The 25,371-nt window shown below is 37.9% G+C and overlaps 3 protein-coding genes across 11 annotated transcripts in view; 1 reads left to right on the plus strand and 2 right to left on the minus strand.

Annotated features, from left to right (window-relative positions):
• Positions 1-1,050, minus strand: part of STXBP4 (syntaxin binding protein 4) — a 195,073-nt gene extending 194,023 nt beyond the window's left edge. For 5 of the 6 annotated variants that reach the window (XM_057501329.1, XM_057501328.1, XM_057501330.1 and 2 more), the window contains exon 1: positions 917-1,050. Coding sequence is in view for 1 of the 6 variants with exons in the window: in XM_057501327.1 (XP_057357310.1) it covers positions 917-1,011 (95 nt within the window). In the remaining 5 variants the exon portion in view is untranslated. The remainder of the gene's footprint in view (positions 1-916) is intronic. The other variant, XM_057501327.1, reaches the window with a different exon arrangement.
• Positions 1,032-24,554, plus strand: LOC118909260 (cytochrome c oxidase assembly protein COX11, mitochondrial). Of its 2 annotated transcripts, none has more exons than XM_036879539.2 (4): positions 1,032-1,443; positions 4,510-4,665; positions 5,898-6,023; positions 6,395-7,205. In XM_036879539.2, exons 1-4 carry the CDS (start codon positions 1,081-1,083, stop codon positions 6,575-6,577), a joined length of 828 nt encoding a protein of 275 aa, XP_036735434.2. In that variant the 5' UTR covers positions 1,032-1,080; the 3' UTR covers positions 6,578-7,205. The 2 variants fall into 2 exon arrangements, with proteins under 2 accessions (XP_036735434.2, XP_057357314.1); XM_057501331.1 differs by lacking the exon at positions 6,395-7,205 and adding an exon at positions 24,339-24,554 and having other exon boundaries at positions 1,081-1,443.
• TOM1L1 (target of myb1 like 1 membrane trafficking protein) overlaps positions 7,332-25,371 on the minus strand; it is a 40,352-nt gene continuing 22,312 nt past the window's right edge. For 2 of the 3 annotated variants that reach the window (XM_036879535.2, XM_036879538.2), the window contains 8 exons: positions 20,868-20,925; positions 20,374-20,491; positions 19,416-19,506; positions 14,245-14,296; positions 12,430-12,535; positions 11,918-11,999; positions 8,630-8,694; positions 7,332-8,047 (listed from right to left, as the gene is read on the minus strand). In XM_036879535.2, coding sequence (XP_036735430.1) covers positions 8,631-8,694; positions 11,918-11,999; positions 12,430-12,535; positions 14,245-14,296; positions 19,416-19,506; positions 20,374-20,491; positions 20,868-20,925 — 571 coding nt within the window. In that variant the 3' untranslated portion in view covers positions 7,332-8,047; position 8,630. The remainder of the gene's footprint in view (positions 8,048-8,629; positions 8,695-11,917; positions 12,000-12,429; positions 12,536-14,244; positions 14,297-19,415; positions 19,507-20,373; positions 20,492-20,867; positions 20,926-25,371) is intronic. The other variant, XM_036879536.2, reaches the window with a different exon arrangement.

Consider the following 25,371-nt stretch of genomic DNA (forward strand, 5'->3'; position numbering starts at 1 on the left):
GATGAACACAGTAGGGGTCTGGCTCACAGTAGGAGTGCAATAAATCAATGCTGAATGATTTAAAGTCATTTAACGTCTCAGACCCTCAAGCTCCTCATCCATAAAGTGGGGTTAATTATGCCTGCTCTTTATTCGAAACAGTCCAATGTTCACTAAATTTTTCTATGCCTCAGGCACTGTGAAAATCACTTTACACGCATATTCTCATTTACTATTATGATTCCCACTTTACAAGTAAGTCCACCAAGTCTTAGTGAGGTCAAATAACTGGCTGAGGGGTAACCGGGTATGACTCCAAACCTGCATAACCTCAGAATGTGGGCTCTTCACCACTTCTACAGCGATCCTAGAAAGATACTCCCTTTCATTACAGCAAAATGGGCTATATCGTTTGCACCCCTCAGATCCTAGATTGTCCTGTGGGACAACTGCAGAAAGATATTACATTCCCTACGGATTTTTTTCCCACTAAAAAAAATGCCCATTTCTTTCAATCCTTGCTTAAATGATCTTCATATCCTTGTCATTTTCTTTTGAACAAACTTCAGTTTGACAACGTCTCTCCCGCTCAGAACTGGTAACTTTTACTGGACAGGTTGTTAAGGGGTACCAGGGCAGTGGAAACCGATTCGCAGGGTCTGGGAAACTTCGACGTTTAAGTGTTTGAACGGGCTTTGTTAACACGGGCAGGCTTCCTGGGAGAGGTGATCCCTGAGTCCACTTCTAGCGCAGTAAGGGGCAGCTGGGGCCGTTAGGTCGAGACAAAGGGTGGTGGAGTTTAGGAATATCAGTCAGACAAACCCAAAGGATAATGTGCTTGCACGCGCCAGAGAATAAGGAGTTTACCTAAAAGTTATATAGGCACTGGAGGGAAGCAAGGTGAGAGGAACGGTCGTGAAGGAAAACGCAAGCTTACCCGTAATCTGGCAACCCGGCCTCCGTAGCCCGAATGCAAGAGCGGCCACCCGAGGAGCCTGGTAGCCAAGGCAGCGGCGGGCACAACCCAGACATCGCGAGACACTCCAAGGCTCGCGAGATCTGGCCTCTCGGCCCCGAACGGCGGGCGTCTTCTCCGGGCGTATGGGAGGGCTTTGGCGTCCGGGATGGGGGTACATTGCTCTCTGTGGCTGGCGCGGGAGTCACCCTGGGTCTCTGACCAGGGTCGCGGAGAGGGTAGAACCGTGTCCCCGGCCGGGAAGAAGTGGAACACGAGGTGGTGAGAGGGGACTGAGGCGGCTCGGGACATGGAAGCGCCCAAGCCCGGCCCGGGAGCTGGTGGGGCCGCCGCCGCTGCGGCCGAAGAGCACGAACCCTTTCACGCGCGCGCAGGAGGAGGACTGGCGGCGGCGGAACAAGACGGTCCTCACGTACGTGGCCGCGGCCGCCGTGGGCATGCTGGGGGCGTCCTACGCCGCCGTGCCCCTCTACCGGCTCTACTGCCAGGTAGGGGCCGGAGCTGCCCCTGGACGCGCCGTCTTGGGGGGCGGAGGTGCAGGACAGACCCGTCTCCACGGTGTCCTGTTGGAGGGATGGCTCGGTGGTCGGCCAGAGGGGAAACAGGCCTAAAGCGACTTGCCAAGGTCACCAGAGGAACTACTGGCAGAGCAACGAGTAGAACCCAACCCTATTCTCTAGTGATCATACTTAAAGCAGCCACACTGCACGGTGGAAGTAGCTCATCGCAGGCCCGCCGTCTGCGCTCAAGTGCCCAGCAACCTGCCTTACCCTCCTGCTTGCTCACACACGTGCCCCCTTTTAAAATGTAATTTATGTCAACACATTTATTCTGTGAACCACATATGATTTATTTGCAGAGGTTAACCCTGGAGATGGGAGCGCCTGTTACTTGTGCTTACACTGGGAATAACTTTTTATCCATTCATGGAGGCGTGAATTAGGCCTTGGAGGCTTTACTCTCCTGTTAATATGTAACAGTACTTGCTTACCTTGGGCGTCCTTTTAGACCAGAAACTATACTGCAGTTCTCAAAGTGTGGCCCCCAGGTTCTGCAATTTGAGTCTTAAGTTCTTGGGTCCAACTCCAGAATTACCGAATCAGAAACTCTGGGACGGGGCCCCACAGTCTATTTTAGTAAGTCTCTTAGCTGATTTTGATGCAAATTAATGTTTGAGATACAAACCTCACCTATTTCATATATATTCTCCTTAGTTCTTAAGTAGCAGTTTGCTACTTTGGCTGGACTTTAGGATCACTTGTGGAACTTCTTAAGTAAATATGTCAGGGCTCCCCTCCCCAAGAGGTTCTGATTATGAAGTCTGAATAAGGGCCAGAGATTTCTGTTTAAAAAACATGCCGCAGGTTAGAGCTGCACATTGGAAAGTGATAGTGGTTCCCAACAGACTTTTTTGTACATGGATTTATCTGCAGAGCTTTAAAAAAGCCTAGTACCCAGGTCACATCCCAAACCATTTAAATCAGTGTCTTGGAATTGGAATCTGGCATTAGTAATTTTTTAAAGGTCTTTCAGGTGATTCCACTGTGCAGCAAAGTTTAGGAATCACTGGTTAATTGCTCTTTTTGCTCTTTCTTGCCACTGTTGTTAATGAGTGGTTTACTTCCCCTGTCCTTACGGAGATTAACTTGCCTTTATCTTCAATAATGACTAAACAGCATTAGTCAAAAGACCTTTTATTTTCAGTCTCCTAATACCTGCCTGGATGTGGGAAAGTGCAATAGCTTGATTTCTGGAGGATGAGTGTAGAATGTGAATTAGTTTTCATCAGAGGCTATCCCAGACCAAGCATGAGCCCCCAGACTGCCAGCTGGTTGAATCATAAGCAGAACCGAATCTAAAATATCAAGTATAGATCTCCACAAACTACTGGGGGAGAAGGGTCGATTTTATTTTTCAGGGAATATTAATATCTGAAGACATTTTTGATTGTCCCAACCTGGGAGGTGAGCATGGAGGGTGTTAACGTGTTTCAAGTGGGCAGAGGCTCAGGTTGCTCCTACACACCCACCACTGCCCAAGCCCCACCCAAACAACAAAGTATTACCCAACCCAAAATACTGCAAGTCATTAGTGCCAAGGTTGAGAAACCCTGCTCCAGACTCAAGTGCATGACAGTATTTTGTGCATGTGTGTGCAAGTGCAGAGCAGGAAAGTAAAGACAATTGTTGTGTAGTTCTATACATAAACCAAGTTGAATATTAAATAGGGACCTTTTTCAAAAGAGCATCTCTTTCACTTTTGGAATCACAGAAGTGATTATATAAACAATTTAATACAGTGACCTCATTTTATGAGTATGGGAAGTGGAGTCCAAAGAAAATTATTTATTTAGTTCTTGGAGTTAGTGACGGAACTAGACTAGAACCCTGGACATATTCTCAGTACCCTTTTATATTCTTAATTTCCCTAATCAAAATTTACAAAGTTGAAGAATTTGTATTCAAAGACTACCTGCGAGAAAGAATACATTAAATAATCTTTTTTCAAATGACTCAAATTCTTCAGGAAAAGGTGTTATACCTTAAAATTTAAACATATATAGCCCTCTTGGCCAGAACACACTTATTTATTAAACAAGAATAAAGGCTTGCCTTCTGATGCATCTTTTAGGATTGTAATTCTATAACGTTGAATGACACTTGGGTGAAGTTTATTTGTGTAACAAGTGGAAACTAGTATTACTATATTTTGCTGGGAGTCTTTCCCTAGTCTCAAATTTGGTATTTTTTTCCTAGTATAGTAACAGATTAATTACCTGGAGACCAGAATTCTGGCAACCCTCAAGCATCAGAAGAATGATGACCCTGAAGTAAGGAATTTTTTTAAAACATCTCTGATGATAAGGAGATAATTAATGGCAATGAAAATAGGCAAGACCTGTCAGACCCAAATTGTCTCAATGATTTATGATTAGTTGATTCAGTGGCCAAAGGGATCAGGTTCTCTGATTAATTGGTGATACTTATAAAAACTGTACTATATGAAGAAGTGTAAGAAAAATATTACAAAAACATTTACCAACATGGAAAAATACTTAAGATGCTTAAGAAAAGCAGAGTATGGAAATGAAACTACAAACTAGTCTGTACTATAGAAGTTATAATATGGAAAAAGACCATACAGGAATGTGGAACTAAAGAGATTCATTGAAATGTCAGGGTTATGGGTAATTTCTATTAATGAATAATAGTTGATATAAAGCACAAGCAATAAAGGAAAGTAGGTTTAACAAGAAGTTATGCTAAAAATTCTGAGTGTATTATCAGTGAAGAGTCTTTTTCCCAAATGACTCATTTTGACTATGCCAGATAACCAAGTGATTATTGAAAAGATATGAATGGTTAACAAGTATGGGCCTTTGATACCCTACAAGTGGTCCAACTATATACATTCATAGAAAACGGTCAGTGAAAGTATATAAACTTGGCTTCTACTAGATTCTTAAAGTTGTTTCAGATAAAAATTGTTATCTAATAAATACATCAGCAGCACCTAACAATTTTAACATATTATACTTTAATATCTTTTTTTAGACTACTGGACTTGGAGGATCAGCAGTAGCAGGTCATTCATCAGACCAGATTGAAAACATGGTGCCTGTTAAGGATCGCATCATTAAAGTCACCTTCAATGCAGATGTGCACGCAAGTCTCCAGTGGAACTTCAGACCTCAGCAAACAGAAATATATGTAAGTGACTAAAGTAGTTATTAAGTTATTCTTTTTATCACTTAAATGGTTTCACAATTTAGGAGTTATCTAAATTTAGTTTCAAAATACTGACAGACTTCCAATACTGTAGTTCTCTTATTCTCAGACTACTTTTTGATGGTGCCCATTACCTAATGTAACAGTGTAAACTACACAGCACTATAATAAAAGTCAGTTTGGAACAATGGAAAATATCACCTGTCTTTATTAGAATCATATGAAGAGTTACACTAAGTTCTTTGGTCACTGATCTTGAGAGTAGGAGCAGCTGTCATGCTATGTAGTTGACGTTTCTTTGGGTATAGATGATAAGAGGAAAAAAGCTGAAATTCATTGATTACAGTGATTTTGATTTACATCAGAAATATCCCTGTCCCTTCAAAAAAAAATTGGGAATCTTTTAATCATACTAAATAGTCATGTGCTACTTCAGAAAGAGTATATCTTAAAGGTTTCCTAGAGGGTTTAACTGAAATTATCCCATGAACTGAGGCACAGCCAAAAAAGCTTAACTGTAATGCTTATTAGAAAATCCTTACAAATATTAGTGTTTCCCCAGGTTAGTGAACTAGGACTGAATCTCTTCAGTGATTGAGGGTTTTATAGGTTATGATTTTGAATTATTAATTACAATCACATAGTAGCATACAAGGTATTAGTGGCTGAACTGGTACAAGTGACAGTATCCTTTAGAAACTAATTTTTTTAAAGCTTTGTAATTTTTTTCAGCTGTTATTCTCTCAAAGTATTAGTGCTTTTTGCTTAAATAATTCTATTCAGTTAGAGTTTTACTCTGGTTGTAAGCCAAGTTTAATATCAGTAACCTTTTAAAAAGAATCTGTAGTCAGTAATAATGACATTCAGGTATAAGTGTTGAGAAGTTAGACTAGGGTTGTAATAGGCATGGCTTGTCCTTGGACACATTTTAAATAACTTAATTTGCAGATATTGCTTGAAAACTTCAGATATATGAGAGGACAATCCAAAACTGATTATGTGAGTAGAGCACTGGTACTTCATGGACACAGACATATCCAAGTAAAATTTGACAATCAAATATTCAGGGTACTAGTCACATTTATTTTACTGACCCTTAACATTCATTTAGATTAGACATTATGGTCAGATGGATAGGGAAAATACAGCTAGTGGGGAAATTAGGAGCTGTGTGAGATTTGAAGTACTGATAATATATATTTTCCTTAAAACAGGTAGTACCAGGAGAGACTGCACTGGCATTTTATAAAGCTAAGAATCCTACTGACAAACCAGTAATCGGAATTTCTACATACAATGTTGTGCCGTTTGAAGCTGGACAGTATTTCAATAAAATACAGGTACAATTAAATGCAAATGTTCTAGAATATAATAAAAGTACATAAAACTGTTCAGTACTAAATTCACTGCAGTGTTTTAGTAGGTACTAGTTTCTGAAAATTCATGTCTTCTGAACTTCAAACTTTTTCTTTGTTTGTAACAGCTATGCAAAGGTTGAGACAAACAAAATGGGTATCTGCTTTTAAGATTAGAAGAATTAATTTGTTGGTTTTCAATCTTTAAAGCAAAACTCAGTCTGAGATGAAAAGATGCTGTTATTCTATCACAAAACTTAAAGATTATATTTAACAGTATGTTTATTAAAGCCAAGAAATGAACCATTCTGTTCTATGTAGAACAGAAATAACAAATACCTTTCTATAACTTCTAGTGCTTCTGTTTTGAAGAACAAAGGCTTAATCCACAAGAGGAAGTAGATATGCCAGTGTTTTTCTACATTGATCCTGAATTTGCAGAAGATCCAAGAATGGTGAATGTTGATCTCATCACACTTTCTTACACTTTTTTTGAAGCAAAGGAGGGGTACAAGTTACCAGTTCCAGGCTATAATTGAAGTTAGCAGCTATGTCTTACTTCATATTTGTGATTTTTGAAAAATCATGTATCTTACCTTCTCAGAAGAGAACTATTTACAACAACATGAAGCCTTCTGTTTTAAATAATATGTAATGATTTTTTTTCCAAACTAATTTACCCTACTTAAAATTTAGAGAACAGGTTCAGGTTTCTATTCTAAGGAATCCACATGCCTAGATTTAAAATGTCTGACTGTTCAAACCATAGATTTATTAGTAGTATTAAAAGAAATAGTCTCTTAGATATGTTGGTATGGGCTTGATGGTTCAGCATAATTCATTGTTTCCCCTAATTATTAGCCCTTCATACTTGCAGTGAATTTCTTTTTAGTGTGTCTAGGGTTATTTGTTTTAGCTCTAGATCATAACTTATGACCATTTTTATTATTATTTCTGAAGTAGTTGGTTACTACTTTCTTTGTGAACATTTTAAAAGCTCAAAATGGAAGAGGAACACCTGAGTTCTCCTAGCTTGCCCAAAGATTATGTTCTGATTTCAAACTTGATTGTATTTTTCCTTTAAGAGCTAGGGCGATTTTACTGAAGAGTTAATTGCTTTGCAATTTGAGTATCATGAGAAGGAAATAAAATGCATAACTATGCTCACTTAGGCTTCTAGCATTTTGTGTGATAGTTCCAAGTCCCTAAATGTTAAAAAGTGCAATTGTGACGATTAATTGATATCACAAGTTCTTCTGTGAACAAACTGTAAAAGAAAGAGATGTTATCAGATTGTTTCAATGGTAATTTATTTGTCATTGTAATTTATGACATAAACAAATGCACAATTTATTCTGAATGTTTCCCAGTAGTCTCTGTTCCAAAGAAATACTAAATTTCAGTAAAATGGGGAAAAAGGAACATTTAGTATTATAAAGAATCATATTTAAAGGTAAGTCCAGAAACCTCTTCAGGATACCTGAAATATAATTAAACTACAATCATCAAGGCCTTTACAATTCATAATTCTAACCGAGAATATTATTTATAAAGAAGTATAGGCTGACATTTACATTTAACTTTAAATGAAGGCACTTGGTCTTCCTGCATAATAGACTTTCTCACATTTCGTGCTTAGATCTATTCAGAATTATTTTGTAATGAAACAATCTTGATCTACTCTTACCACAGCTGTGTGATGACCTTTTCTAAATGTAGGAAGGCCTGTGAAACATGTTTCAATTATACTGGTTGACCTTAGTATAGTGAGTTTTTCTTCTGCTGAAGTTTTAAGTGAATATATGTTACAACCAAGTACTTCTGAGATCAAGCTTGAGCTGTTGCCAAGAACCACAGATGTTACTCAGGAATTATTACTCTTCTGTTAAACTTCATTATTGCAGAGGAGAAATGTTCCACCATGGCTTTGATGTGCTGGTAGGTCTTCTGGACCTCAAAGCTGATTCTTTTAGAGAGTTGGCACCCTAATGCTGGTCATCCACTTTCACCTAGAATAAAAAACAGACCGACAACCTCCATCCTTTCCTTTCTTTTTCCTATTCCTTGATAACTAGAGAGTCACAGAAAGGAGGGAATGTACTACTTAAATGGGGAGGGTCTGAGGGGAATAAGGATGGTTACAGGTTACTGGTAGCTCTGCATCATTATAAATAAAGCAAAATGACTAGCACAGCAGATGGGAAGAATGTAGACCTATTTGGACTAACAAGGAACAAGTTCTAGCGGTTCCAGTTAACAGGTATTAACTGATAAAAGACAAATGTATGATTTCAGTACTAGAACGTTTCCATTGATCAATCTGTTTTTGTCAGCATTAATGTTTCTATACCATAAACCAATTTCTGCATTCCCAAGTCATTGTTTTTAGCTAGCAAGGTCACAAAGAATGTAGTGACCAATAGTTTGTGACAATTGGAGTGATTCAAAGGAACATGTGTAATATTTAACTCCTCCAAGTGTCAGAAACTCCGACTGCCCTCATAAAATGAAAATACTAAATACAGAAAGTGATAATTACAACGAAATCATGTAGAATGTGGAATATAAGTGTTGTAAGTTCAAGTCTTTACCTCAACAGTCACTGTGACTTTGAGCTCCTTTGTGGTGATGAGCGTCAATTTCTTCATAAACAGCTCTGAAACAAGCCATCATGGCAGACAGGTTATCTATCAGTTACGTCTCAACTAAAAATCTGGTGCATTTTAGAATGTATTCAGGCTGCATCAGTGAATAAAGATCTCTGCCCTTAAGCTTATAGTATAGCTTCCTTACAGCCTACTGCTGCAATTCCCATGCATTTTATAAATATATGCCTTATATATCCAATTCATTTCACTGGTAATTTAATGAAAAATATGGCTCTAATTTGGATAGGTTGCTTTCTGCTTTAAAAAATATTGTTCCCGGTTTCAAAACATTTCAAAAAATACTATAACATTTACTCTTATTTAACCTATGTTATTATAGTCCATACTCCTGAGCCACATTTAGCTTATGACACATCTTTCTACTGTATATATAGAAATTTTTCTATGATACTGTTTATATGTGTCTCACACATATCTGTAGTTAGAAAATATCTATACCTACAAATACAACACTCTTATACACAAAGTAGCAAAATGTGACTAAGGAGAAAAATGTCATAAAAATCATAGTATTGTGAAGCTATGATCACCAACTTCTTGAGACCCCAGCATAGTCCAGAAATTTTAATGATTTTGTGTCTCTTTCCACAAAACTACTTCAACTTCCTTTACTCTTCCCTCAAATTTCTGCTCTGCCTCTTCTCACTCTCAGGCAGAAATCTTACTTCTTAATAAATGAAATACCTTGACACAGAAACTTGCTCATCTTCCCATCAAGGTGTCTTCAAGTCTACACCATCATCTACTTCTGGAATCCTGTCTACCCCTGGTTTCCCAAACATTTTATTCATTTAGTTACTTCCTTTCCTGAATCTTCAGCCTCTCGCTCTTTCTACTAGATCATACCTCTCTCCTCTGAGAGATGTTCAAGTATCTCCCATTTTATAAAACAATACAGTCCTTAATCACACTTAGTCTACTTAGAATGATCAGCTCAGTAATGTTCTGCCAAACCACTTCCATCATCCTTCACGTTTAAGTGTGCAGTGTTATCTGCACTTACTGTCTGTACTTTATCTCTTCTTAATGCACTGAAATTTGACTTGCGTCCCCATCAACCTACAAAATGACTTTCACTAAAATCACCAATGACTTCCTGTTCCTTAATCCATTAACTGATTTTCAGTCCTTATCTTACTTATCCTCTCAGCATTGTTTATCAGTTTGCATTCCCTTCTTTTTGTCTCCAAATCACAATTTCCACATCTGGTAATAGGTTCCCTTTTCTTCTCTGCTCTTGCCTTTGGCTTTTCCATTTCCTTGAAAGTATCCAAACTCATTCTTCTTGGGGTCTTTGTACAAGTTGCTCCCTGGGCCTGTAACAGTGATTTCCAAACGTGTCACTAGACTAACAATTGTAGGTCTCAACCTTAATGTCACTTCCTCAAGCTTTCTCTGTCACTTAAATTAGTTAATCTTGTTATAAATTTTCAAGTCACCATATTATTTCATATCATTAACACAAATTGTAAAAAAACAAGTCTGCCTGATACTATTTCTGTCTCCACCCTAGATTTAACCTCCATGAAGACAAGGAGCATGTCTCTTGTTCAGCATTATAAATTAAGCACTCACCAGTCATTATACCTGGCACACAGTCAATGTTAGGCCATTTGTCAAATGAACAGTGTGTGTGTGTGTGTGTGTGTGTGTGTGTGTGTGTGTGTGTGTCAAATGAACCGTGTGTGTGTGTGCATCTTCATAAGTATTCTACTCTGTGTACTGCGTGTGTGTGTGTGTGTGTGTGTATATCTTCATAAATATTCTACTCTGTGTACTGCTAGAGCAGAAATTTTTAACCTGGGGTTCATGGACAATCAGTGAGGTGAAAATCCCAGAACTTTTTATGTAAGAGTTGTGCTTTTCCTTAGAGAAATATTCTCTGGATTTCCTGTAACTTGGAAAGGAACTGAGACACCCAGACACCCTACCCCTCCAGAAAGAATCACAGTGGCAGAGAATTCCAAAGGTTCACCTCTCCAGCTTTTCAACTCTCTCTCTTCCATTTAATACCTGTTGCACTGTTGTATCTACTTAAAATGATCTCCCAATTAAATGGAATATAATAAACTTTCCTGCTTCATATTCAGACACAGAAACTGATTAAGAAAACATTCCATTTCTAGACAGAATACCTAGTTGAGCTAATTTCTAACTCCTTAAGGCACTAATGTATTCAGTAACATTTTAATCAAGCAGAATGACCTAGGGAAATTTCACAATCCTAAATTAGGAAAAAATACTTAATGAGTTCCTAAGTCTATTGATATTTAGTCATAAATTATCCCAACATGGTTCACTACACATTGGTGACAAAACCAGGGGTTAAAACCTTAAAACCCAGGGAGCCAAGTGAGGGCCTGGTGGACTATCTTAAATAGGCAGCTCTCCTTATCCCTAACCTACTGCCAGCATGTAAAAAGGCAGGCCTGGCATTGCTGTAGTATCAAAAGAATCCAGAGGGCCAGATAGTTTTTGAAATATCCCAGTTTTTAACTTTTGGCAATTAATTTTTAAATACATAGTTTAAATTCCACATAAGTCAAAACAAAGCTGCAAGCAAGATACAGGCTGCCATTTCTGAACGATGATTTCCATAAACCTGCATTAATCATTTTTAACACTGTTGGCATAACCATCAGTCAAAGCAAAGTATCTTAAGACTCTAATGAGCCTTTACCATCCTATAAACATACATACTTGACCGAATGAAATCATAAAATGGTGGTGCTTTAAGGATTTCAAGTTAAAAGTAAATTTTACACTAACTTTATTACCATTTTAAACACATTGTTGACATATGTAGTGAAGACTAAAAACAAGTTCTTAAAGAATTTGGGGGCAATTAGAACAGTGAACCCATCAATGTGGTGTTATTTAATGTCAACAACCAGTGAATAATGCCCTTCTCAAGCTGGGGAGAACCTGACTTTCTGCCAAGGCAGCTAGAAGGAAACCATTAATGCACATGATGGTTCCATTTATTTCTTACTGTGCAACCCCAGCATTTTTATTTTTTCAGTCACAAGGCCGAGAATGATAAGACCATTAAGAGCAACAACCTCCATAAAACCTCATAAGTCATTTTAATAAGGTCATCAATTTTTGCCAAGACCTAAACAAAGTTAAATGTATAACAAAGCCCCATTGGCTCTGCTACCGAAGGGAATGAAGACAAAAAATAAATTAATCATTTTGTAAATGACTTACTCTGTACTGACAGCAGGAGCTAAGGGATCAAACTCCATTACCTCGTAGTAATTGGGTGGCTGGAGATCATTCTTTGTCAATGCTTTAGGCCAAAAAAAAAAAAAGACCAGTAAACACACATTGAGCTTTGTGAGAACATATGCACAATTAATATTCTCTTTATGATTTAGACTTCAAACAAGCCTCAAACAAACACTGACAACCAGAAACAAACTTGCGTTTCAGTGCTACTCCCCAGTGCAACAGATCTATATATAATGGATTTCCCAGCTTCATCTGAAGGTTCATTTGCCTCACTGCTCAAAACACAAAATTCAGCACAACACAATCTCTTAATGTCAGTCGTAATAGTATGTCCTGAATTTGAAGTTTAAAATGCATGGAGCTTAAAAATGCAAATGAACTCCCCTAATGTTCCCTTCTCAATGTATCTTTCAATTACCAACAAATTTCTGGCAGACTCACATATTCACCTACGGGTCCTTATTTGGTACAAATAAAGTCTCGAGTACCTGGATGGTTGCTGGGCAAGGATGGCAGCTTCTGGTGTGATGGTGTTGCTGGAACGGCCTGTAGACTGATGGGCTGTAGTAATACTGAATTTGAATGTTCCAGAAACTGAAGAAAGCATAGTGCATGTTCAAGTAAACATGCTACATTAAGCTCTTCTTTTTTATAATTTAGATTCCTAGGCTTCCATGTAGCACTATTCCAAAAAACATACTCTCAACTGCTATACTTTCAAGAATTAGTAATGATGAACTATTACTTAAGTATTTTAGGTAATAATTACAAAATTCACCACTTTTCTGTCTGGTTTCATGCCCACTGCACCTCATTTTCCATGAGGTGAAATGTAAAATGTTTTAAAAAGTTCACTTAAAAAGAAAAAAGTGGGACTGTATCTCTTGGGCCAGATTCTATTGTTTCATACTGAATATAAAATTTCAGCCTCAAATGGAAAAAAAAAAATTTTAACCCAATAGAAAGGTATAAGGTGACATTATCAAATCAGGACCAATAGGATAAAGACTAAAGTCTTAATTAGAGATTCCTCTTTTCCTAAATTTCCTCTTCCATTTCACAAATATGTCCTAGGCACCTACTAGATGCCAGGCACAATAAATAAAAAGAGGCCAAATTCTCACCCTGATGAGACAATGAACAAATGCAAATAGATGTCAGATAGCAAGTGCCCTAAGAAAAAAGCTGGGTAACAGGAAGGACATGTGGGGTGGATATTGCTCTGATAGTAGTAGTCAGGGAATGCCTCACCATTGGGACATTTGAGCACAGCCTGACTCTGAAGTGGCCCATGAGATTATCTGAGGGGACACAGGCCAAATGCTCTGATGTAGGAGAGGCCGGTGTGGTTGTAGCAGAGTGAGCCAACGGAGAGGAGTGAGGTTGAAGGTGTAATAGGAGGGGTCAGATCAACATGTCACGCTTTTGCGGAGTAAAATGGAGTGAGGAAGAAAATTACTGGTGGTTTAGAGCAGATGAATAGCATAATATGACTTTACTTTTGAAAAAAGATTGCTCCAAAGTTTTTGACCTGAGTAACTGAAATAGTGTAGTAGTCATTTACTGAGGTGGGGAAGACTGCAGGAAAAGCAGGTGAGGGGCTGGGGCTGGGAAGAAAAGAGGAAATGTTACGTGGAAGGTGGATATTTGAGTTCGACATTTAGAGGGGTATGGGCTGGAGATACCAATTGTAAGTTGCTAGAATTTGATGCTATTTCAAAACAGGAGACCAAAAGACCTTGGAAAAATGAACAGATAGAGAAGTCTGAAGCCTGGGCTCTGGGGTCTCTTACACTGAAAGGCCAGTAGAGGAGGAGGAGTCAGCAAAAGAGATGGAGAAGTAGATGTGAGGCAAGGAAAGAACAAAAATGGTGTCTGAAAGCCACAAGTGATCGGCTTTGTCACTTGCTGCTGGTAAATCAGGTGAGATAAGGACTGAAAAATGCAGTACGAAACTTGGTAATATGGAGGCCACTGGTGACCTTGAAAAGAGCTACGCCAGTAGTGTGGGATGAGAGCCTGTCTGAAGTCTGTCAAAGAGGGTGGGAGGAAAGAAGAGACAGCTGATAAAAACAACACTGAAGCAATTTTGATTCTTAATCATCTTTCTAACAGAAGTGTGACGCCAACCTATCTTAAGAGATTTAAAAAAAGATAGGGAAAAGTCCTAACAAGGGTTCCAGCAACACGGGATAAAGAAATGTTGAGCAGAATATGAGAATTAGTGATCAGGAGCTAGTTCCTGTTTAGCCATGGTAACCTGCTGACTAGATGCACTGTCAAAGAAGGGTTTCATTACTTACATTCTCATATGTATGACCTGAGGCAAGGTTTTGGCCGGTCCTTGGGGCAAACCTAGGATAGTGTGATAACACAGCATGATTACCCTACAGTGAGAACACAAATGCAAAAAGTAAGATGACTTTCCTGGTCTAAAAACAAAACCTACAAAGTATCTGCAGGCTGCACACAAGTATTAATTTTATGTAACAACTGCTATCTGGTTTCAGTGCCCACCAGATCATGATGTCCACATAACAAAGAGTAAAGATAAAGCACTGTCCCTTGGCAGTAGTAGCCCTGAGGTCCTGGCATGTGCCTAGGACACTAGTAAGAACAGAGCCTTCAGCCTTTCCATCAGAGTAGCGACCACTCCATTTTTTGAAGCAGAACAGAGGATAGGAAGGAAGTGGGGAGGGCTCTGGTTCTGGTGAGACACAACATACACACTTCAACCTCTCTCTCCCACTGAATTCTACTATAAAACCTGGACAGAATGGATACAGCAAATAATTGAGGACTAAAAAGTAAATAGTTACAGGCTGACTGGGAAAGAAGACCAGAATTTAACTATCACTGAATTATTGGTAAATTATTACCATGTTTTTGCCCCTCTATTATTTAACCTAAATGCAATGCAGTTTAAAACCCAAAAATGGGCAGTGAGGACAGACACAGCAACAGAAGAAGCCCTCTCATTCTCACTCAAGGAGCAGGAAAGGGAAATCCTAATACTCAGAAAGGGTGTGGAGATCACTCAGCCCCCTCACCCCTGATGTTTTTTTCTCTTCTCTGTTCTGTAACACGCCAAGCTCTAGACAATCCTGTGGGGGCTGCAGTGACAGCAGAGGCAATGGACCTGCAGGAGAACTGTCTTCTCCAACAGGTACATCTGTGACCCCAAGAGGATGGGGCAAACCTCCAATGTGTCTTTTTTCCTTTCTGTCCTTCCCCTTGGCTCCAGACAAAAGCTCAGTTGACAAAATGTGTGGCATAGTAGAGTAACTAAAGCTCCAGCTTTCTGACTGGAGAACTGAAAGGGGAAATCTTAAGAAAGCAAAGTACCAGAGAAATCACGAAGAGGGAGGAATTCGGGCTGACAACTTCAAAGTCATTTATGAGATCCGAGGCTAACCCCCTGATATGTGTATTCATGGATCTGATCCCAGTCAGGATGCCAAAAATGCGAGAACAGCACACTACCTGCCATCCAGACCTTAGATAACCCCTGGATGGTACATGTGTGAGAAAGATCTGAAGAGCACTGCAAAGCTTTGAAAATATAAGTATGTTGGGATCACAGTACACAGAAGGCAGGCTGAAACTGCAGCATGAACTTAAAGAGGTTGTTTGCCATCTAAAATAAAAATACCAACATTCCTGACAGGACTTAACTAAAAGAAAGTGTCTCACAGTATTAAAAGTGTCCAAGATAGAATCCAAAATTATCAGGCATATGAAGTCAGGAAAATTTCAACTTGTAAGTGAAAAGATAACAGACATTGATATCAAAAGGACATAGATGTTGAAATTATCTGAGATTTTAAAGCAGCTATTAAACAAATGCTTCAAGAGGCAACTGTAAACACTCTTGGAAAAAATGTAAAAATAGAAAGTCTCAGCAAGGAAACACAAACTATAAAAAGGAGCCAAACGGTCATTTTAGAATTTAAAAATGCAATAGTCAGTGAACTTGAACACAGATTAATAGAAATTATCCAACCTAACAAAAAAAGAGGGGGAGGGGGATAGAAGAGTGAAAAAAGTACCAGGAAGAACTCTTAGAGATTTGTAAGTCAATGACAACAAGTCTAATATTTGTGTCATCAGAAGTCCCAGAAGGACAATAGAAACTGTAGTGCTGAAAAAATATTTGAATAAAGGCTGAGAACCTCACAAATCCGGGGAAAGACATAAAACCACAGATTCAACGAGTTCAGTGTGGTGGGTTAAACAGTGGTCTCCCGCAAAAGTATGTCCTTGCCCTTTCTTGGACCTGTGAATATTATCTTATTTGGTAAAAGGGTTTTTTCAGATGTAATTAAGTTAAGGACCTTGAGATGAAGATGGCATCCAGTATTATTCAAGCGAGCCTTAAATCCGGTAATAAGTGGCCTTACAAAGCAGAGAGAGATTTGAGACACACAGAGAAGCCAACCTGAACGTGGAAGCAGAAAGTGGAGCGATGTGACCCAAGCCAAGGAAGCCAGCGAATGCCAGTCACCAGAATCTGGAAGAGGCAAAGAACGGCTTCTCCCCTAAGAGTTTTGGAGGGAGTATGGGCCTGCTGAATTTCAGACTTCTAGCCTCCAGAACTATAAGAAAATTAATTCCTGTGGTCTTAAACCACCCAGTCTGTGGTAATTTTTTATGGCAGCCACAGGAAATTAATACACTCAGCAAACCCAAAACAGAATAAACCAAAAGAAATCCATGCCCAGAGACGTCATAATCAAACTGTTCAAAATTAGAAAAAAAAAATTCTTGAAAGCATAACCAGAGAAAACAACACATTTTTGGTAGGGGAACAATGCTTTGAATGAATGCAGATTTCTCATTAGAAATCATTTAGGCCAGAAGAAAGTGGAGCAATGTTTAAAAACCGCTGAAAGAAAAGAACTGTCAACTCCCAATTCTATATCCAGTGAAAATATCCTTCAAGATAAAAGACTCTCACATGAATTAAAATTTAAAGAGATTTTCACTGGAGATAGACCTCCTCTAAAAGAATTGCTAAAGGAAATTCTTCAGAAAGAGGGGAAATTATACAGAAGAAAATAAGAGCAACAGAAATGGTAAATATTGGGTAAATAAATTATTCTACTCTTTCTACTCTTCTTGACTTCTTTAAAATACATTTAAAGGTTGCAAGCAAAAATTGTAACACTGTTCATATTTTTTTCCCAAAGCATACAGAGGTAATATATACAATAACTCTAAAGGGAGGATCTATAAGTTCTCTACATTTCTCTTCAAGTGTTTACTGGTTCTAAGTACATGAAAAAAGTATGTATACTGCAATCCCTAAAGCAACCAGTCCCCACTTTCCATAACATAAACTACATAAGGTTACAGATAAACTCACAATATATAAAATGGAATACTAAAAATATTCAAATAATACAAAAGACTGCAGGAATGAGGAAACAGAAAAAAAATTACATAATGGTAAACCTAAATCCAAACATATAATGACATTAAAAATAAATGATCTAAACACACCAATTAAAGACAAATTATATTACATAAAAATGTGACTCAACTATATACTATCTACAAGAAACTCACTTAAAATATTTTGATAGAGTTCAAAGTAAAAAGTGGAAGAAGATGTATCATGCAAACACCAATCAAAAGCTATAGCCAGAATGGCTACATAAATATCAAAGTAGATATCAGGGCAAAGAAAATTTTAAGAGACAAAGAGCAACACTTCATAAAGAAGAATCAATTCACAAAGAAGACCTAACAATCCTGAATGCAGATGTGCTTAGTAACAGCTTCAAAATACATGAAGCAAACACCAATTTTACACAGCCTTTTCTATAAATATTATATGCTGTATGGTTCTTACATGAATAACTTAATTCATAAATTGGGCACACAAGTGTTTAAATACAACACTAGGCAACCCGCCAAAATCTAAATCTATTAATATAAAAACAGTATGTTTTTATATCAAGATATGCCAACATGTTGAGTGAAAAACAAGTTTAGAAAAGTATGTATAGCATGCTGCATTTTATTTAATAAAGGAAAAAAAATCATATTCATATTTACCTCAAGACACTTAGAAAAGATAAATAAGAAACTAACAAAGTGGTTCCCTGGGTGGGAGCAGGGTCTGACACCAGAGGAGGGGAAATGGGGAGGACAGGAGTAGGGATGAGATCAAGTACTGTTCCTTGTATATCTTTTTATATTGTTTTGACACCTGAATCATGGAAATGCATTGCCTATTACTTAAAACATAAACATTTAAAAGGAAAAAAATATAGGCTTTGGTGTAAAGCAAATTCAACTTGTTTATTTTTTGCTCTATCTACTCTATCCTGTCTCTTCTTGACCACTGTGTGCTTATTTATGTAAACAGGCAAATATTATATTTTCCACTTTCTTACACAAATTCAAAATAGTATACACATATTACTTTGCACCTTTTTTCACTTAACAATAAATATATTGGTTATTATCCCTCACACAGAGAGCCTAATTTTCTTCACCACCAGTATGCTAATACATCATGTAGATATTTATTTAACCAGTCCCCAACTGATGAGTAATGGAGTTGTTTCCAGTTATTAGCTATTGCTCAACTGATGTAAAGAATAATCTTGTAAATACCTCATTTTGTGGAGTATAAATTTCTAACAATGAGACTGCAGGCTCAAAAGTAAATGCATTTATAATTTTAAGAGATTGCCACTTGCCCCTCATAAGAATTGCATGATTTTGCGATACTGTCTTTCCACAGCCAATAAAGCATATAAGCATTCAGGCTTTTGCTAATCTGTGAGATTATAAAGTTTTATTTTAGTGTAATTTATATTTTTGTAACTATTAAGTAAGGTTGAGCATCACTGCATATGTTTATGGGTTGTTTGTATTTCTTTTATGGTGAACTATCAGTTCATCAGACACGCTAGTTAAAAGTTACATGAACTTTGGCAAATTCTATTCCCTAAGCGTCAGACTTTTCTCCTATAAAATGGGAATAATGATAATAACAGCAGTGACCCAAGAACTTTTGTGAAGATTAAATGGAATAAAGACAAACAGCAAAGTGCCTGGCATGTAAATGTGTTCTGTAATTGCACGGCCATTACTCTTTTTGAACCTCATTTCTCTTCCCTCTTGTCATTCTATTTCCCTTGCTTTCCCCCTACCTCCTTTACCACTGAAAATAACAGAAATAGGTCATTTATTGAACACTTATTACTCACTCCAATATTAAAGGTACCTAAAGCATCTCACAGAATCTGTAAGACTCCTGAAGAGTATTTTTAGCAGAAAGACAAAGGCTCGCACTGGTAAATTTCTCATCCGAGGTCACACAGCTGGCAGGGAGTAGTGCTGAGCTTCTAACTCAGAACTGTCCAATTCCTAAGTCTCTACTTTTTCCATTCATGCTTTCTTAAATATGAGTAATAAGAATGAGATGGTATTAGTTCTAGAGTATTACTGACATACTTACAGGGGTGTTTCTGTATTTTCCAAGGCTAGCAAATCTGGATAAAGACTGGGCTTCAAGTTGTCTGTTACATCAGGACTAGGAGAGCTGAAATCTAGAACACAAAATAGACTTGTTTGGTTTTAAAACACTTTGTCAGTTAGTTGTTTTGTTGAATTTTCTACAGTAAAAAAGAAAAAGAGATTAAGATTGCTATCACCATAAAATCATGGGATTTCTTCAAACAAATTAAAAACACCATTGATAGTAACTGGAAAGAGAGGAATTCCCTGCCATGGATGATGTTGTAAAGGTAACAAGTATTGTACTGGGTTTTCTAGAATCCCAAGCCGATCCACAGTGGCAGGAATTTTGTAAGTCTTGTTCTGCCAAGCACAAAAGTAAAATGCTATGGTATATACAAAGCATTTTACCCTTACCTCCCCAAACTCTTAATTTCCCATAATCCTAGGTGAGACACCTCAAAGTGGGAATGTCTCAAAGGTTGAGTGGCTAGGTGGTGGCAAAACTGGGGGACTCCTAATTCAAAAGCCTGCACTTTTCTCTCTACATGTCACCACCATGTGGATCAGACCTCATAATTCCTGACTTAATCTGCATCAAATAATCTCTTACCTGATGCAATAGCATAACAGAGGAACCCACAGATAATAATAATGTGTGTGTTCAAAGTAGATTTAAGTATTGGTTTTGGAACTGAACAACCTCTATAAAGCAGGCCAGGTAAATTCCATGAGATTCTAAGCCTGTGGGATGAGTTTCAAGGACCTACTCTGCTACGTGCCATTCCTGTATTGGGTTTGACCTAAACATTTGCCAAGAATTAATTACATCTCCTGATAGTTTTCTGATATTCAAACTGACTTCAGTCCTTCTCAAGTTGCATGTAATCATGAAACCAAGGTGAAATGTTTCAATCAAGTTCTTCTGCTGGTCTGAAAAGGCCCATCTGCTTATTTACTTAAGTCTGAAAGCTGGGCATTCACGGTGTTGAGTTCTCCCAGAGAGGCCCGACTCATGGGAGGGCTGGGACTTAGGTCAAGGAGTTCACAGGATGGGGCAGAAGGTTCACTGGTCCTCTGAACACAAAACAAACAAAAACACAATTTAGAAACAAATGTGTCAGGTAGCATATTATGGCTTTCCCCCAAGACTTTCCCTGGAGAAAGGAAGAGCTAATCTGGATGCATCTTGAGGGAGAATTTCCATTCAACAGGCAACACTAGTACTAATCCCATCTCACCACCCCCATGGGTCCCTGCCTGACCAGAGATTTTATGACCTCTTAGGAATAATGTGGTATCATCAAGTTATTAAGGCAAATACTCCACACTACCAAACCACTCCACGTTAATCAATGTCTTTTTTTTGAGACTTGATTCAAGTAAACTTGCTCTTTACTTAATAATTCATAAAATGTTCAATTTTTACTTTATAACATTTCTATATACTTACATTGGCATCTTCTCTCTGGTTATTTTGCTCTAAAATCCTTTGTTGGTTACGAGCAAACCTGTTTGAATTAGTAAAATGCAAGAATTTAAAAGAAACAGACATGAAGATACTACAATATTTAACAATTTAATACATAAATATTTAGGACAAAGACAAGCAGCCTCATCCCCACTCCATTCCCAATTAAGTACTTTACTTTTTTTCTAGTTTATAGAGGTAATATGCCTTTAGAGAAAACTGAGAAAATGGACAAGTATTAAAAATATTAATAATTCCATCCCCAGAAATAGTCCCTAGTGACATTATGATTTATTTCCTTCCAGTTTTTCTGTAAGTTAACCTATTTTAAACAGTAGAAATTGTACTTTATATAATCCTATATCCTAATTCAATTATGTTATGACCATTTTCTGAGTTATTCAGAAATTCAATTTTTGGTGGCTATGTATTTTACTTTGTGAAGGTATCACAAATTTAATTTAATTATTCCTATTCTCAAATATTTCAGTTGTTTCCAATTTTGCCATTACAAATTAATTTTCCCATTACAAATTAATTTTCCCTAAAAATTCAAATACACTTGACATATTTTCACTGTTGATGTTCATTTTTATAAGACATTTGATACCTACTAAAAATATTACCTTTACCAATTTAATTTTATATTACTTATACTCTGGGGATAAAGGAGGAGCAGTTAAATACATAAAATAAGAGAACAGGTTTGAAAGAATAGTGAAGTTGAAGGCAGAAATGTCAAGTGTCAGCATTACTATTGAGTAGCTACATGACCATGGAAATGACTTCCTGATCCTCGGTTTTTAAGAGAATAACATTTGAACCACTTCCTCAGAAAGTCATATTCAGGGGCAAGATATATATGGATGGATGGATGGAAGGATGGATGGATGGATGGATAGAGGTGGATGATAGGAAAATGCTTTGCAAACTAAAAGTTGTGTTAAAGACAGAGTATTAGTATTTTAACATATTGACTCCATGAACCTAACCACTTTGAAAGCTTAAATTAGAACATGCACTTAGGTTTAAGGATTTTTCCCTTTCTAAAACACGTGTTTTTTCTTCCATCTACTTATGGCATTGAGTTCTTGTATGCTAGTTATGTGCTAGGTATGAACAACCTTCACCAATCAAGTCTTGAATTACAAATTTTCATTTCCTAATTTACACAACTAGTCCCTGGATGTAATGAGTATAGACTTGAGGATGTTGGAATACGGTGAATGTATTTTTCATGTGGGATGGATGTAAATTTTTGGGAAACAGGGCAGACTGAGAGGCAAAACGATGTTCCCAGCCCCCAGCCCCCACCCAAGATAACCACATCCTAATTGATGGAACAGTGAATATGTTAGGTTAGATGACAAACGGGATGAAGGTTGCTAGTGAACTGATTTTAATAGAGAGATTATACTGTACTACACAGATGAGCCTGCTGTAATCACAGAGGGAGATTTAAATGTGGAAAAAGGCAGCAGAAGAGGAAGCGAGAGTGATAACGATGTGAGGCTTTGAAGAACAGAGGAAAGAAGTCATGAGCCAAGGGGCAGCTTCTAGAAGCTGAAAAAGTTAAGGAAACAGATTCTCCTCTAGAGCCTCCAAAAAGGAACGCAGCCCCACCAACACCTTGATGCTACCCACTGAGACCCATTTCGGACTCTTAGGAATTGTAAGGTAGTAAGCTTTATGTTCTTTAAGGCCACTAAGTTTGCAGTACTTCGGTATGGCAGCAATGGGAAACTAATACACCAAATCACTATTTTTTCAAGAGGCAAGAATACCTTTCTGCAGTTACTTTTGGCCCAACGTGGTTCCAAGTCAAAGCAGAGTGAGCTGTTCACAGAAGTAATCCAAACCCCTACACACATTGCCCCTAGGAGGAAGCTTTTAGTCAGTGGCTTTATGGTTTGTAATAGGATTCTCCAAAACGACAACCAGGAGGCAGCACTCTCTTGAAAACCATGTGGTTTTCCTTAGATACTTTTCCACTTACAAAGACTTACACTGCAGAAAGCAAAGGGCAAGGGCTGTGGGTCTGTTCAGTGCTGGGAACACTGATCACTGGGCTCACATCCTCAACGGAAGCCCTGCTGCCTCTTCCTGTGAGCGGCTGCTGTCACCGGCACCGGTAGGTGACAAATATGAGGTAGTGAAGGAAACAATGTATCATTTCATAGCTATTGGTTTTATTTCACTGATCCTCTTGGTTTGTTTCATGAACAGTGGGAAAAAAATCTAGTAGAAAATTATAAGGCTCAGTGGGACATTAATGGGAAGGAGGACAAAAAATTAACACTTAATGAGGGTCAATGTGCCAGCACTACACTAGGTGCTTTTATATACATTTTAACATTCAATCCCCAAAAACAAAAACAAACCCCTCCAAATAGGTACTATTATCCTTTTTAATAGGGAAAAAAACCTAAGGCTTAGAAAAGTTAAACAACTTGTCTGAAATCATCAGCAAGATTGAACCCAAGCCCGTTCACATCTTTCCCTATGTCACAGTGGTCTCATTCTTCAGCTGGCTGGAAATATAGTCACTGTACAATTACACGTTCCTAGTAATTCTCAACAGAAACGGTGCCCCTATGGGGTCTAGAAATGCCACTTTAACTAGCAGAAACACTGCTGGAATTTAGTAAAGTAGGGGCTATAAAAGGAAAACTAGGAAAACTGTCCCACCCAAAATGCCAACATTACTCCTATTGAGATACAAGGGTATACAGAAAGTGTGGGGATTTCAGAGGCTGCAGAATTTCTATGATAAAAAGCCCTATGGATAGGTTTGGAAAGAGATCAGAACTGCCTGAAGCTATGTTTTTTCCCCTCAATTCCCTCATAATAGACCTTTAGCACCTTGTTTTAGGCAGTATTTTAAAAGCACTGAAATAATGTCACTTCTGTAAAACAACTAAATTGTTAACTCAGATTGATTTAACTTTTTATTAGGAAACTTTCAAACCCACAGAAAAGTAAAGAGACTAGTATAATGAATACCCACCCATGTACTCATCAGCCAAACTTAATTAACTGTATCTTTTGTCACATTTGCTTTACCTATCTTTTGCTGAAATGTTTTAAATAAATTATAGACTTGATATTTCATCCCTTAATACTTTAGAAGGCATTCTCTAAGAATAAAAGCAACATAACCACCTACTTAACCATTCTATTACCCCCTGTAAGTCCTTAATAGTAACTAATGTCCATCCATATTCAAATTTTCCCCCAATAGCATTTAAATGCTTTTCAATGTTGGTGTGGTCAAAGTAGGATCCAGTTAGAGCCCATAAAGACGTGTGATTGTAGTTTTTTTCTTAATTTTAAATGTTTTACCTTTTGACTTCCTTCACCTATTTTCCCCACCCCACACCCTGCTTGGCAACCACTAATCTATGAACTTGGGTTTTTTAGATTTCACATGAAGCTATGTATGTTTTTGTACAGCACTTCAAGACTGAGGAAGAAGCCACCAGCCAGTGTGAGCCTGAGGGAACAAGCTCCCTGCCTGGGTCTGTCCTGCTTCCCCGCAGCGTCACAAACCGCTCAGGCCCTTGCTCTGCTCCTTGTCTAATCAGCCCCCCTCGTCCTGGAGCTCTCAGCTTAAATGGCACTTCCTCATAGGAACCTTACCTTCCTTTTCCCAACCTGGATTAAATCAGGCTGTTAGTCTCACCAAACAGACCTCCTATATTTATTTCAATTTCCAAGTGTGTATATTTGTTTATATGATTTAAGGTGGTTTTTTTTTACTATAGGCTCAACTATTACAACACATTATAAGACTATTATTTTGATAAATAAATGCATTAGAAACAACCTAGATGCCTAATAGTAAGTGAACTGTGAAACACGTAGCATTATGCAGCCATTAAAAATAATGGTTTATCAAAAGCATTTAAAAAAAACAAAGAATACACAAATACTTCTATACAGTGAATAAAATCAAAGGAGAAACAAAAATATATGTATGTGATCAAAACTACAAAGTTTAAGAGAACTGAAACGTTAATGACAAAATTATGAGTATATAAAATTTTTGCCTTTGTGCTTTTCTCAATGGAGAATTTTTGAAGTCATGTTCACAGACAAAATTTCTTCACTGGCTGCTTTGGTTTTGTATAAACCATTTTCTCCCTAAAATATATCCTCCCCTCTTCTACTTACCATTCCATGTCCTTCTCCATCTCCAATTTAGGGTAAACCTAACTTTTACTAAGATGTTTTGTTTATACCATTCATCCCTGAGAGCCTACGGTGTGCTCAGTGCAGACAGTATAAGGTGAGGAAGATCCATCCGGGCCCTGCCTACAGGCTGGGTGTGTACACTCCCCGAGAACGCTCCCAGCACTCCTCAGGCATTCTTGCAAAGCCATTCCATAAGCTCCCAGGACAGCACAGATTCCTGATCAGCCTTGTCCTGACCTTGTTTTTGATCTTCCTGACTGCTCGACCTTGTAGGCACTCTAATAAGAATGCT

Source organism: Manis pentadactyla, chromosome 4 (assembly GCF_030020395.1).
Source record: "Manis pentadactyla isolate mManPen7 chromosome 4, mManPen7.hap1, whole genome shotgun sequence".
NCBI classification, from domain to species: Eukaryota; Metazoa; Chordata; class Mammalia; order Pholidota; family Manidae; genus Manis; species Manis pentadactyla.

Coding starts and splice junctions, on each gene's coding strand:
- LOC118909260 (XM_036879539.2), top strand. CDS start 1,081: ATGGGAGGGCTTTGGCGTCCGGGATGGGGGTACATTGCTCTCTGTGGC. Junction 1,444..4,509: donor TCTACCGGCTCTACTGCCAG/GTAGGGGCCGGA, acceptor ATCTTTTTTTAG/ACTACTGGACTTGGAGGATC. Junction 6,024..6,394: donor AGTATTTCAATAAAATACAG/GTACAATTAAAT, acceptor TATAACTTCTAG/TGCTTCTGTTTTGAAGAACA.